This window comes from Falco peregrinus, chromosome Z (genome assembly GCF_023634155.1).
Source record: "Falco peregrinus isolate bFalPer1 chromosome Z, bFalPer1.pri, whole genome shotgun sequence".
Classification (NCBI taxonomy): Eukaryota; Metazoa; Chordata; class Aves; order Falconiformes; family Falconidae; genus Falco; species Falco peregrinus.
In genome coordinates, this window is record NC_073739.1 from 81,577,308 (window position 1) to 81,592,524 (window position 15,217).

General features: G+C 42.6%; 1 protein-coding gene across 22 annotated transcripts in view; it reads right to left on the reverse strand.

The window, feature by feature from the left end:
• The window catches only part of LOC101918024 (E3 SUMO-protein ligase PIAS2), a 33,473-nt gene that overhangs the window by 11,468 nt on the left and 6,788 nt on the right, over positions 1 to 15,217 (reverse strand). For all 22 annotated transcript variants that reach the window (XR_008744743.1, XM_055790574.1, XM_055790564.1 and 19 more), the window contains exons 2-6: positions 10,965 to 11,439; positions 7,730 to 7,814; positions 7,039 to 7,089; positions 6,821 to 6,911; positions 2,432 to 2,566 (exon numbers count right to left, since the gene is read on the reverse strand). Coding sequence is in view for 21 of the 22 variants with exons in the window: in XM_055790574.1 (XP_055646549.1) it covers positions 2,432 to 2,566; positions 6,821 to 6,911; positions 7,039 to 7,089; positions 7,730 to 7,814; positions 10,965 to 11,439 (837 nt within the window). In the remaining variant the exon portion in view is untranslated. The remainder of the gene's footprint in view (positions 1 to 2,431; positions 2,567 to 6,820; positions 6,912 to 7,038; positions 7,090 to 7,729; positions 7,815 to 10,964; positions 11,440 to 15,217) is intronic.

The following is a 15,217-nucleotide window of genomic DNA, read 5'->3' on the forward strand; positions in this document are numbered from 1 at the left end:
ACATTTGTCTCCCGAATCCTTCCCCTTTTCAGTGTCAATCTGTTAGCAGGGAGCAAAATGACAAAAGAGAGAGGAACGGCCTTTCAGGTGCAAACAAAACACCTTCAAATGGCAGGGCACTGCACCAATTCCTTTGTACTTTTTCTTTAGCTTGCTCTGCACTTTTCAGCCAGGCCTCATTACACCATATCCACTCCTCTGAGGCTGGCCACATTTCCTAGCTTTTACGACTCTTCCCTAATTCTCACCACTTGCCAGCTTCTTTTGTTCAGCATTCCCTCTCTCTTCAAGGTCACTAATGAAAAGAAAATTCTGCAAGCCCCACTACTGCAGAATATTAATGCTTTCAGCTGCAATCTCTTATTTCCACCCACCGCCACCCACCTTCCTATGGCTCCTATACCATCTGGGCGCTGCATAAGAATTTTAAACAAGAACACCTACTGACCTGCTCCTCCTTTACCACCTATAGTAAAACCAGCTCTTAGCTAGATAAGCAAATAAAGTGATCTAAACACATGGGAGACCACCAAGAAAAATGGCTGGGTTTTTTTCCTTAAAGACTGACCAACATTGCAGTTTATTCCAGAAATAATTCTGTAGGCTCAAGCCTGACCACCTCTGTGGGGTTAATGCCTCCTTCGCTCAAAAGCGCTCCGCTGTCAGTCAGCCAGAGGCCAACAAGCCCTTACCACACTGTCCCCAAGGGTCTCATTTAGCAGGTGAGTAGAGACAGCTGCTACATGAGGTCTGGTACGCAGAGCAGAGCACCAACATGAAACCAAAGAACTCACTTTACCTCTCAAGGGTAAAGGGGAGTGCTAGGACAACCTCCAACTCATCTGCTTCCCTGAGAATACATTTTGGCAGACACAGGGGCAGAAGAAAGCAGGGGTCAGCAGGAGAGGCCAAGACCACACACAACACTGCTGACGTTTCAAGATTCTTGTGCTTTATGACTGGGAAGCAACAGCTTAGATCTTTCCCTCCACCTCTGTTCTAGGAGAAAAAAAACAAACACCAACAACCTGGCTATCAACACTGCCCTTCATTTATTTTCTGAACATTAGCCTTCTCTCCAACTCCTTTTTATAATCTTAACTAGTGTATAAAAGTTTATACTGGAGTATCACTTTGAAACGTGATGTCTCTGGTCCACAGATTCAGAGCGGGGAGAAGTGGAGAAGAGGTAAGCTACTTTGATAATTGAATCCAGAAAGATTTACACAACTAGTCAGAGGGAGAGGAATAAGTAGTTCTTGACTTACCAACAGCTGAAAGGGCTGCTGCAACAGCTATTTAAATCTAGGAAGAATTCAGAAAAAATCCTCACTCCTCCTTTCTTTCCTTAGTAAATCCACAGAGGAATTTCTAAACAGCTACGCAGCCATTTTAAAGGCTAACTCCTTTCCAACTCTGATGAATGATGGCAGGCACTAGAAAGCAACGGGTATCATGTTCCAGTCACCACACTATCTCCTGCCACCTGAAGTCTAGTGTGCTTTTCCCCCACGGCAGTTTTCCATGAAGTTTAGAACTGCATTATGAAGAGGCTTCAATTATATTTTTTTCCCTAGCTCGCCATCCTTCTCCACATTGAGTCACTTCTCCCTCAAGTCACTTCCGGAATACTCTTAATCTGTAACAAAGCACACACCCCACACACAAGTATAGTCCAACCAAGCACGTTTAGGATCCATCAAGCCCAGAAACAGTTGACACCAGCAGCCTGATACCTCCCCAGTAAACCCTTCCCAGCAACCTGCCATCTAAGAGCTCTCTGACCTAGACCCATTTTGGTTTATTTGCAAGTACAATTATAAATCAACTCAAGAGAGGCAAGTTTCACGTAAAAAAAGATTTTCAAAAAACCCAGAGATGGAAGTCTCCATTAATCAGTTCTTCCTATGAAATAAAAAATTGCCTTTGTAAAACTACTTCGTAATACCTTGTTTGAAAATACAAAAACCTCAAAAGCCAATGTCAATGGCCCATTACAACAGATACTGAGAAACGTGCCTTTGAAAAAACAGCTACAGAATTTTATTTTTCACACCACCAGGCTACAAAGGAAGAAATTAGGTTTTTCTTTTGTTATTTTGTCACATCTGAACTGCTTTGTACTATTTACACCACAAAAAGTTATTGTTATTTTTGACACACATCAGGCAAGCCCTAACAGCAGGCTTTCTAACAGGAATTCTACATCAAAGTCTTTGCCATCTGTATGCAAATCTCACATACATTACTGTAAACTACTGTACATCTAAAGCAAACTGTTTCCCAGCACTGATAATACATTCAGTCACCTGACACTGAACACTTCCTGGTGTACATACACCTTGCCAGCAACACCAAGAAGCAGGGGAGAAGGCATGCTAGATGAGGTTATTCAGACAACCTCCCCAATCCTACAGAACATGCAGTTTACCTTTCCAATTTCGGAAGCCCAGGAAATGGAAATCTGGTTTGGCACTGCCGACGACAACCTAACCAGAGATGTTATATTCAAGGGGCGCCCAGGTCGCTTCTGTTCTATTCCATTTTTTGGCGGTGGAGCATATCCCTGTGGGAAGAAAAGACAACAAAAGCATTACAAAGTCTCCCCTCTGCACTCTAAAACCTGCTGAAACAGACTTGTTAGTTTTAAACAGATTTATGGGAAGCACATAAGGCCTAGAGGCTTTCTAGGCTGGAGACTAAATCCAACACTTTGAGAAATATCAGTCTTTGACAGTCTAATGCTACAAGTCAATTTTAAAGCATTTTTTCTTTTAAAGTGGTTTTACAGGAGTGCTGAAAAAGTGGAAGAGAATGCAGTTTTGCTCCAGGTAAGTTCGCTGGAAGAGTAAGAAGTAAATGTTGATGCTTTGTCCTTTTCTTCCGCCACCCTACTGAAAGAGTGTGGAACATCAAAAGGATGCAGCCTTAGTGACAAACACGGCAAGTCCTGAAGAGTTAATGCAGTATTTCACACCCAGAAAATATACTTAAGAAACAATAAATCTCATCCCAAGAACTCCACATCTCCTTGGTGTTTGCTTTGCCCTGCATCAACTACACCCAGACCCGTTAGCAACAAGTTGCCATCTGTACACTGCCAAGGCCCCTGATAAAGGGCTGTACATAGAATATTAGCTGTATTTAAAAGCTAATGGGCTCTGCTGTTATCTGCAGAAACCAAATAAACTGGATATTGTTTGCTTAGCTTTGACGAAGAATTTCATAACCTGGACAGCTTTTGTCTGTAGTTTATTTCCTACATGACGTCTGTGAATTGAATCGGGAGCCACTTGGTTTCCTTTCGCTTCCAGGCAAGCACACACCCTCCAGCACATTGTGAGTGGAAAGTCCTTCTGCTGTGGGAAGGAGCACACGGCCTGACTGCAGCTTATTCATCTCACCCTGCGTCTGTCACTATGAAAGCCAGCCAGTCTGCAGCAGCAGCTCCAACTCTGCTCTGAGCTCACAGACAGCCTGCAGTCCACTCATCTCAAAAACTCATCCGGCAAAAGAAGGATGCCAGTAAAAGATTGCAGCCCCAGGTCCTGCACAGAACCAACTGCCAGATTTCATTTAGTTCAAGCCAGTGGTGTTCTACAGGAAAAACTCTCCCAGAAATTATATGCTGGAAAAATACACACACATATTATTTTACCCAGAGAAACACAATTTTTCCAAGTACTAGGCTGTGAATGTAAGAGTTACTTTGAAAGACACTAAGTCTGAAAATAAAAAACAGAAATAAATAGCCTCTTCCACTCACTAGCCAAGTGTATCAAGGACAATCACTGCCTTTAATCCAAGGACTCTGTGGCTGTCATATCACTTCCTAGGTTTCCAAAGCAGCTCTATTACTAGTCCATACACTTCACCTGACAACCAAGCCCCAGCTGCGCCCCACCACTGCCCTTTACTAATTTCAGACAGGACTCTTGCTTGCAGTGACAGAATAGGGACTCAGAGCTTCCAGAGGCAGGCCTGCCATGCCAGAGCGGCAGAAAGCAATCACTGAAGCACTCTCTCTAAAAACTGTTTTCATCCCAGATGAGTGAGCCAGTAGCCATCAGGAACCTTACCACATATGCTTTATCACAGAACAGAGGCAGCAGATGCATGGGGACTGCTGACAATTTCACATTTAAAAGAATGAGTGATTTGCCATTTCTTTAATCAGACATAACAGCTGCAGCCATTTATAGACTATATATCCATTTGCTTTGCTGTAGTAGGCCTTTCTCTACTACGACTTTATAATGAGCTTACGTGGACAAACACACCATCCCTGCAATACTTAGGAGAGTATTTTCACGCATGCTGTACCAGCCACAATAACCCTGTTGGTCTCCAACCTAAAATGCAGCTGCTTTGTTTTCAAGAGAGCAAGGATTCAAGTTATCTGACATTTTCCAATATTTTTTTCTTTTTTGGAGACAAGACTGCAGCACATGTGCTTTTTTTCAGTCAAGATTTTTGTTTTCTTCCACAGAGCAATAGCCTTGAGATCCGATTCAAACTTGTACTCCTAGAACACTTTAAACCCTCCCTTCCTAGCCTTCCAGGAGTTAATCGAAGAGCCTCTCCAGTGGCCTAACACAGCCAGCATGCTCCAGCACCGTTTAGTTAGGCTGCCAATTCTAGTGGCTACCAAGTGCCAAAGTTATTTGGGCCTTTAAGTCTTCCACGCTTCTCGCAAGAACTGTATTAGTCAAAACAGGTGGAATCTGCTCCAGGCACAAAGAAAAAGTCTATCACCAGAAAGGACGATTGGTCTTCTATCTGGTTATTTCCAGCCTGCCCTGACATATTTGATTTTGTCCTTTGAAAGAGGCCTGCAGCAGTCTGTGGAGGTTCCCCGAGAAGAAAAGCAAATTACCTTTTTCAACTTTGGCATTTTGTCTTGCCTGCAAGAGAAGTCAACAGAAGAACCACCTGCTGTGGTGCATTATATATAAAATCCTTGTTACTTGCCAATACATCAGCATGCAAGGCTCTATATTTACTCCTTTTAAGTCAGAACCGACACTATAAGAGCAGGACACAGAAGAATACAAGAAAACACTGTTAACATGAGCTGGCACAACCTGAAGCAGTACTGGCACACTGGCAGCATTTCTCTGAAGTTTCTGGTAAGGATTGCAGCCAAGGAGATGACCAAGAATGATTTACAGACATCTGCAGAGGCATGAACCACTATATCAGGGAAAGACAGAACAGTACTCACTTAAGAACTGTACAAGCTGGCAATAGAGGCTGGCATCACTGATTAATTACCTAATACCAACACTACCAAGCTGCACAATAGCCGTCTTTCAGGCAAAGAAGTTATCTTACATTTCCTGCAACAGAAAGGAACCAGAGGGATGCAGACAGTAACCAAATCAACAGAAAAATGTTTACAGGAGGACTCAGACTGAGACTGTATTTGTCATTCAGCTCATAGTGAAGAAAGAGAGGAAAGCAAGTTGCCAAGACAATAATCATTTATTCACTTTCTCACCTAAAGTTTCTGCTGAACAGATTAAAGAATCCTGATGTGCAGGAAGAACCTACAGGATGTAAATGTAAAGCAAAGCATTGTCCAAGATGACAAACAATTTTTGCTACGACTGTGACATGTTACGCACAAAATGGATAGCATAACAGCATAGCAGAGACTATGCTAGTCTTACACTAGCAAGACGGAGAATTAGCAAACATCAATGTCCGCAAGATAACATCAGACCCAATTCTTTTTGGCAGGTTGCTTCAAGAAAGGAATACAATCCGCAAAAGAAAATCCTCAAGTTTATCACAGCGAACATAACTGGCAATTGCAGAAGATATGGACCAGCAAACATATGAAAGAACTCCTCTTACACACTGAAGACAGAAGAACAGTGATGCAATGGTTAAAGAAGCAGGGGGGAAGAAAAGCTAGAGAGTCTAATTTAAACTGAGTAGCGGCGGTCATGGTTGTATATGGCAGAAGGGAGGGTACAGGGCAACACATTTGACACTCCAAGAAGGTGACAAATGTTCTGAAAAGGCAGTTTCACACCTCCCCTCTCCACACAGCATTTTCCTAAACCCACTGCTGAAAAAAAAACTCTGTACTACTACTTTTCATGTCTTCTACAGCTTCCAAAACTATTTCAGAATGGGTTACATAAGAGTTTATCTGTTCTGTTGTACAGTTATACCCATTCCAGAGATTTTTCAATAATAATGAGAGCTTTTCACTTTTTGTATATATTCAAGCCTTGAGGCCACCTTGCCTACGTACTAACTTTTGCAGTATCAGACACTACAAAACTGTGTAAGTGTCAACGCTGTTCTGTTCCAGTATCAGCAAACACTAGGAACTAACACGTGTCTGTTCCTCAGCCCCACAACAAACTCTGTTCCAACCAGACAGAAGCAGAGCAGTGTAAGAATTTGTACACAAGGTGATACCATTCCCTCATTAAGAAGGAACTCAAGCCAATCCGAAATACAGATAGGCCAAACAGCCCAAAATGATCAAGTCAAATTCAGTTCTAAGACCTGTGAGGAAGATTCCCCATGCAGACACTGGTATGGTTTTGACATATTTTTGTTGACTGCAACAAATGAGGTTTGCTATAGGTGGCTAAAACACAATTAATCTAGCCACTACTATTATTACAGCCACTGGATCTCTCACACAGCAAAGGTACAAACCATATGCCTAACATTAGCAACTACAGAAATTTGAGTGATAACAATAAACAGCTTGATTGTTTTAGCAGGCTAACATCACAGAAAAAAAACACACCTCACAACTCACAAAGAAGCCACAAATACATACAAACAAGCTTACCGGCAACGGAAACAGCTTTCCATTTACTTTAATACACAAACTATTAGGGTAATTATCTTCTTGAGGGCAGCTTGTCTCTGCTAGGCATAACCTATATCCCCAAAGAGAGAAAGTGTCATTTCCAAGTGTCACCACATTCGTATGTCCCCACAAACATCTAGACTTATGTTACATTAGCCAATTAAGAAGTCCTAAGAGAACACTATGAAAAAAGGTACCTTAGCTGAACTTGGACTGTGTAGTCTCTCCTGCCCCCTGGCAAGAAGTCCCTGTGATAAAAGACAAAAAAAAGTACCCATTTAGAAAGCAGATCTCGTATTCCAGCCGTATGCAGAAAGAACTGACACTCCTGTCCCAACATCACTAATACTGGGCTCTTATTTTAATTTTATTGAGCTATGAACAACTCTTGCGAGCAACACCTCTGTTTAGCTACTTCAACTTAAGTAGAACTTCAGGATTAGCATCCTCTGTCAGGAGTTTATAGTAACAATAAAGTATAATGTTGCCAGAGAGGAAAAAAAACCATTAATTCTCCTGGCTTACACCACAGGTCTTGCAACACAAACCCAGGGACAAAAGATAAAAGCAGCTTTCCATTCCTGCAGCCAGGAAACATGCAGGGAAGAAAAGCTTACCACCTCTCTAAATAGTCACAATTACTTGGAATCAATCAAGTAATTGTTAGCTCTTTAGTAGCATAGGATTTACCCCAACAGCACATAGTCTGTGCACAGTAGTTTCTGAAGAAAAACAGAACAGAAAAACTCAGCATAACTTTAGTGTAGTGAGGATTACCACTCTGCATCTGCAAGCTTACGCGATGCATAAAATTAATCAAAAAACCCATGCTTTCTCTGGAAATTTTGCAAAAGTTTACCTATGCCATGTGACACGTTTACTTCTTACCTGGAAATACAGATTTCTCTGACCTGTTGAGGTGTTAAAGCAAAGATAAAAAACTTCTCTTGGAACCTCTGAATACTGCTCTGTACTAGAAAAAAAAGAAAAAAAAAAAGACAGAAAAAAGAGGTTTAACCATGGTGATTAAAGTCTTGATTAAAACAGGACCTACAATTGAGCTTTTCCTGGAACAAGAATATAATCAAATTGTGGCTGAACTGCAGGTAACCGTCAACAGGAAAGCAATGTAACAAATCATTCATTCAATTATATTCAGATGGCTTAATATCACATTACACTTCAGTACTAAAGAAGCTTGGCAAGACGTGTTATAATCCTTTCTCCCAAGGGAGAAAGGTTTAAACAAACACACAACAAAACACAACACTAGACACCTGATGAAAAGAGTACCACAGAGATATGTATAACTATTTTAATGTACTACAAGAAGACAGCATGCACCAGGAGTTATTAATGGACAGCTGGAAAATTACTCAATTCAGGAACAGCTAAAACCTTTGAGGAGGAAGGGAGGGAGCACAACCCCTAATGCCAGAGAAGCCAGCTAGACTTCATGTCTGGGAATTACCAGTATTTGGCAAAAATAAAAAAAACCCCAACTTTCATATCAGAAACCTACTTGTCTGTCAGTGATGGGAAGCAGTAATATTTTACTATTAAGGGTTCATAGTATGCACATGTTATTTTTCTACTTTCTTTTGACTTGAGAAATTAGAAATCATGACCTGAAATAAAGGCAGATTAGGCTTGTCCAACAGTTTAAAGTAACCAGCAGGAGGACAAATTCAAAAATAGCACAACTAAGCCAGGCAAATTCAGAGGAGCTACACTGCCTTGTACACCGTGTCATTCAGAGATTATCTCTATGCCCAGAAAACAAAAAATACAAAAAGGACACAGGTGGAGTGAACACACACACCAAGTTCCTCAAACAATTCGGAACAGCTACACTATGCACATATGCATGCAGACGCACACCTCCCATAGATAAAGCATTCTATATTTTAAAATACTTGAGCGCATGTGAAAAATATCATGGAATTATCAGATTGAGCATGGGTTAAAATTAAACCTCACACCTACACATTCTCTTGTGTTCTCTATTAGTGCAAAAGAATACCTACACTCATCCCTTTTGAAGGGTTGCAGTGAAGCGGATTATATTCCTAGCTCTCTGACCTACTTGTCTGTTTGTCTTCTGAATCCTTAATTATCAAACACACAAAACTTGTTTGTTCCACGTCCCAGTCACCTAGGTCTACTAACTGGGACTATAAGCTATCCATATCAATCTAAAAATATTAAATAAAGGAAGCCTTATTTCTAAATTTGCTCATGAATCCATGTAAAGAGTTATCCTCAGCTACTGTTCATATCCTTCTAACATCAGAAGGGCCCACTGTTTGCATATCAAGCCATATCTCACATCTCATCTCCCCATTCCTCCTCACACAGATCTGAGTTGCTGTTCTGGCCGCTGCCAACTTCAAGTACTGTATTCTGGAAAGAGTTTGAAGGTAAGTATTCAGCTAAGTCAATATTGCCCCTCTTGCCCATGTCCTGTGTGGAACCAAAAGTTACAGGACCAGATAATTCTCACTCCTATGAAAATCAGGCAACGTGCAACAAAGCCTACAGTCTTCAAGGGAAAGAGGAAATTCCATGCAACTCTAACTATAACATGGTGATATCCCCGAGGAAGCATTCTCCTCTCAGGAAAAAAAGGATCATTTCCAAAGTCGAGGGAAACAGCTGTTAGGGAAATTTCTAGCATATCAACACCACCTCTAGATATCATTGACCAGGAAACAAAAGGTAACTACATAGCAGAAATACAATGCAGAGCACACACTGTGTGTTTGGACAGTGACTACAGGGCTGGCAACTAGTCTGGTTAACTATGAGCCTAACAGTTGCCCCATACCACAGAACAATTCAGGAAGCAAGTTAAGATACTCAGCTATTGCACACAGCAAATATAAGCAGGAGTTGGCCAAGACATCGTGGCACTGACAGATTATCTCTGTAAAGATGATGAGGCAGCATGAGCCACAGAGCTCCAACACCAAAGCAGCTACTGTACCAATACACAGGTTTGACATTAAACTCTTCTCTAACAGGCTGTCACGACAAAAAACAAAAGGAATACCAGGCGTTGTAAATCTTGCTTGTTAGTAACGTTTGCTGCTTTAGGTACTGGAGGATGACCAACGATCAGTATAGGCCTCACTGAGGTACAAGTCATGGCCTAAAAGGCTTTATTATCAGTAATAAAAGAAACAAAAATATTTAAGAGGACGCAAACAGCTTGCAAAAATGCTGAAGTGTTTCTAAACAATATTTTCTACCGTGCAAGATAAAAAACAGGTTGAATTTCCAGACAGAAAACACATATTACCAAATAATTGGATATGTTTAAGAGTGAGGCACTTGAAGCTAAACTGAGAGTTCAGGTTACTGGGAAGACTAAGGTCCACTCTAAATTTTAAAATGCAGTATGGCAACAGCCGGTAGGCTGAGAAACCATCACTAATCCGAGTACAAGGCTGAACTTTGCTGCACAAGGTATCTATTTCAGTGCCGGATGTCAGAACCTGCAGAACTGCTGCAGTGAGATAAGCGTAAAGTAACAAACCGGTGAACTTCTCTTTCCTTGTTGCAAGTCACAAAGTACTGAACCTGAAATACTTTTCCTGGTGGCCCCAACAGATGTGTTCCTCACTTGTACCAGGCAGAGACTTCAGGTCCAAATCTTTCAGCCAAAACTGAAGGTTCAGACTAGGTATCAGGAAGCATTTCTTTACTGAGAGGGTGGTCAAACACCAGAACAGGCTTCCTAGAGGTGTGGTCAGTGCCCCAAGACTGTCTTTCAGAGGCATCTGGACAATGCCCTTAACTATTACTCTTTAATTTTTGGTCAGCCAGTTAGATGGAAGGTACCTACAACAATCAACTGAACTATTCTACTCTATTATTCATTATTCAAAAGACAAATGTCTTTAATCATATGATATTTACAAAAGAGAATACTATTTTCTGAAGTGCAGCTTGGCACTTCTAAGGACAAGCAGTAAAGAGAGGGCAAGTGCAGAGATGAGAAGAGAAGGCAGGTTCCACTTCTCCCCAGCTGCAAAAAGCCACTTACATCTGGACTTAGTACTGTCAGAAGTAACACCTATTTCATTAATTAAAGCAACCTGCAGAGCTATTAAACACTTACCTAGACTTGTAGGTTTTATAAGCACATCAAGCACATCATAAAAAGGTAGGCTTTTCAGCTGAACATCAGGATGCACTGGTGGAATTGGAGGGGATGGCTGCTGCATCTCAAAGTGGGGCTTAGTGTCCTGAAGAAGCACAGAACTGACAGGCGAGGAAGGAGACTGAGGCGTGACCGAAGTTGAAGGGAGTGGGTGAATGCCAGCAACAGCCAGGTCAGGCTCGACAGGAGAGGAACTACTGTCCAAATTGAAAACTGTCGGTTTTATAGCTGGTAAGTCCGAAAGTCCTTCAATCGTCCTTGGGTACCTACGCCTATAGAGTTCTCTGATTTTTATCTGAACTGCTGGGCTGCAGCCGCTCTTCAGTAAGTGCAGTGCCCTCATCAGGAGGTCATGTTTCCGCCCGCTTTTATTACGTCCAGCAAACCCCAACAACACTTGTAGTTCAGAAACACGAAAACTTGACACCATATTCTAGAAAGAAAAGAGAGATAAACACAGGTGAATCAACAGTACCCCAAGTAGGACTTTGAGGAGCATGGTGAAGCATCTGAACTCCCATCGATCTAGTGTCACACTTGTTACCTTAGGTACCACTCATACCCTTACCCCACACAACAGTATAGTTAGTTTCAAACAAAAAAACCAAAGTGTCCAGGGTTAAGGCTGTTCGGTTGTGTTAATAATTTCAAAAGATTTCTAATTGTTTTCACACTCAAACAATAGCAACAACATAAACCTTAATGCAACCTGTGCAGCACTATCTTAAATTCACAGGCAGAAGCATAAGCTCCAACACAAAAATACCTGTGTCACTTCATGAAACAAGCAAATAAATACAAAAAAATAATCAGATGAAACAGTATTATCACCTGTTTTCCAACACATTTTAAAAATAAAATCAGGAGGTGTTTAAAAAGCACAGTTTACTCTGAAACATCCCTCATCTTGGGCAGCATGTTAAATGCATGAACAGAGCCAGGCACATCAGGCGTCATCCTTTCAGGAGTGAAACAGCAAGAGAGACTGTTTTCAAAAAGCTACATTGTATCATACCAACAAACTGTTAAACCAACATAACTGATTCTGAAGGTCACAGAAAGTTTCCTGTCCTTCTCTTAACAGGTTCTGGTATCATAGGGCACGAAGATCTCTTCAAAGGAAATAATACTATTTACTTGATTATCAGAGTTAGCTGTGGAAGACTTTGAGGATTGAACTATGAAATTAATGAACAAAAAGATTCTCATTTAAAAAAAAAGAAGAAATAAGAAAAGTCCACTATGCAATAGGAAGCAATCTTCTTCCAGTTCAAGAGAGGCAGGGAGCTACTGGAGAGGGTTCAGCAGAGGCTACCAAGATGATGAGGGGACTGGAGCATCCCCCTGATGAGGAAAGGCTGAGGGAGCTGGGGCTGTTCAGCCTGGAGAGGAGAGGGCTGAGAGGGGACCTCGTCAGTGCATACAAATACCTTCGGGGCGGGTGCCAGGAGGACGGGGCCAGGCTCTTTCCAGTGGTGCCCAGCGACAGGGCAAGGGGCAACGGGCACAAACTGCAGCACAGGCAGTTCCGTCTGAACGTGAGGGAAAACTTCTTCACCTTGAGGGTGACAGAGCACTGGCACAGCTGCTCAGAGAGGCTGTGGAGTTTCTTTCTCTGGAGACATTCAAAACCCACCTGGACACGACTGTGCAACGTGCTCTAGGAGAATCTGCCTTAGCGGGGGGTTGGACTAGTTGATCTCCAGAGGGCCCTTCCCACCCTGACCATTCTGGGATTCTCCCCCATTATTAAAAACAAGTAGCTCAGCGTAGGCACAACATCTCACATTTTTGTGAGCAAGGCCCCTTTTCAGAGGTATAAAGTTGTCCAGAATTATTCTACGCAACTTTGTTCTTATTTCTGTGGGACTCCTCCACCATACCAAGGAGATTAAGTTTTAAAGATGAAAGAACATCTGCCTTTAATCTGTACTGCTGTACCATACAAACTCCAGACTCAAGGACTGGCAGGTAAAGGCCCTAAAAGGCAGTATATAGTAATAGACATGTGGGATCATAAAAGATATTTTTAAGAACAGTTCAAGAGTGCATTGTTGAGTTTTAAACAGTAGTCCAATACACAACATTTAAAGCTTTGGACATTGATTTCAGAAGGAATACAACTCAAAACACAGTGTTTTGGATTTACCTTCCCTAATATTTACTATACAGCTACAGAGTTTACACCCAGGTATTCTAACACGGATCTGATCTCAGCTTAAGTTTTAACACAACTATGCCATAACCATGCAGTCATCCACCAAAAAAAAGTCTGAGCTCCCCGTGTGCCCCTAGCTGCTTGCTCCTTCTTCTCTCCTTAATGTTGAGAAAACTGGTTTTTTACAGTAAGATAGATCAGGAATTGAGCCAGATGAAAACTAAACTCGGAAGCACAGAATCATTTAGGTTGGAAAAGACCTTAATGATTATTAAATCCGACCATTAACCCAGCACTGTCAAGCCCACCACTAACCCATGGCCCTGAGCACCATATCTACACGTCTTTTGAAGACTTCCAGAGATGGTGACTCAGCTGGTTCCCTGGGCAGCCTGTGCCAGTGCTTGACTGCCCTTTTAATGAAGAATTTTTTCCTAATACCGGACCTAACCCTCCCCCAGCACAAGGTGAGGCCGTTCCCTCTCGTCCCGTCGCCTGTTCCCTGGGAGAAGAGCCCGACCCCCCTGGCTCCAGCCCCTCTCAGGGGGTTGCAGGGAGCCAGAAGGTCTCCCCTCAGCCCCCCCTCTCCAGGCTGACCCCCCAGCTCCCCCAGCCGCTCCCCACAGCACTTGTGCCCCAGCCCCTTCCCCAGCCCCCTGCCCGGCTCTGGGCACGCTCCAGCCCCTCAGGGTCTGTCTGGGAGCGAGGGGCCCAGAGCCCACCGCGCCATTCCAGGGGCACGGGCACTGCCCTGCTCCCGCTGGCCACACCACTGCTGGCACCAGCCAGGATGCTGCTGGCCTCCTTGGCCACCTGGGCACACGGGGGGCTCATGCCCAGCCGGCTGCCGACCAGCCCCCCCAGGCCCTTTCCCCCCAGGCAGTTCCCAGCCCCCTGCCCCAGCCCGCAGCGCTGCGGGGGGCTGGTGTGACCCACGGGCAGGACCCAGTACTCTTATCAGGTACACCAGACCCTTTCCTCATTGTTGAGGGGCAACATTACTCTACATCAAATACTGAATTTCAGCATTTCCAGACAGCCAGTTTGGGTATGGTGATACTTCTATCAAGTAGCTAGGAGAACTAACGCAGCAGTCTTCCAACTGGTAATCCCCAACACCACATCTATACATGCACCACAGACTCAACTGCCAGTTAAAGCAGTGTCGCACTGCAGCACTGAATGGGTCACTAACCTCTGAAGAAGTGACCAACAGCAGATGTCACCTTGATTTCATCCCAGCAACTCCTCTCAACAGCAAAATATCAGAAAAAAGGAGATGGAGACAGAACTGCATCCTGCTTGCAACTTCTGGAGGTTAGTTTCCACCTGACATTCCCCTGTTAAGTTTCCTTAGTCTCACAGTCAAATAGGGTGAAGAAAATAAACTGTTTCAGTATTCATAAAAAACAGCTTGAAGTACTAAAACAGTTTTAGAGTCATGCCACATAAAAGAAGTTTTGTTAAAAGATAACACTGATATTCAAGAATTTACTGAGAGCTTCATGTCGCATGCATCCATAGATAGTTCCATAAACTTCATGGCAGCATCAGCTCAGCTCCTTTATTTCAGATGCAGGCAGTAAGCATGACTCTGGATTCCATAATCAGTATGCAAATGAATAAAATAATCCTTTACATTGAGATTAAGGGAACAGTATGTATTGCAAAATACTGTCTGTTACCCTGCCTGCTGCCTTCTGTACATTCCTGCAAGTTAATCAAGGTGAAATGTGCAGTCAATCACACCTTGAAACAGCTAACATTTTATGTGGAAATTCCACAAACTAGCATTTTGTTATAAGATGGATTTCATTTTAGTAGAAGACACAGGCTGGCTTCAATACCATAGTCAGCAAGATTTTAAATTGACACCTCCATTAAAAATGCTTGGTAGTACAAAAAAGTCCCACAGTTTTCTTCATCAATACAAAAATCTTACATATGCTTTTGAAAAAGTCTTGTAAAAGTGAGTTTTACTGAAAGTAAGTAAAAAACGGCTTTTGCAACACTCTCCCCCTAAAGCTGATTCTATGTTCCCTTTAAGGCAACA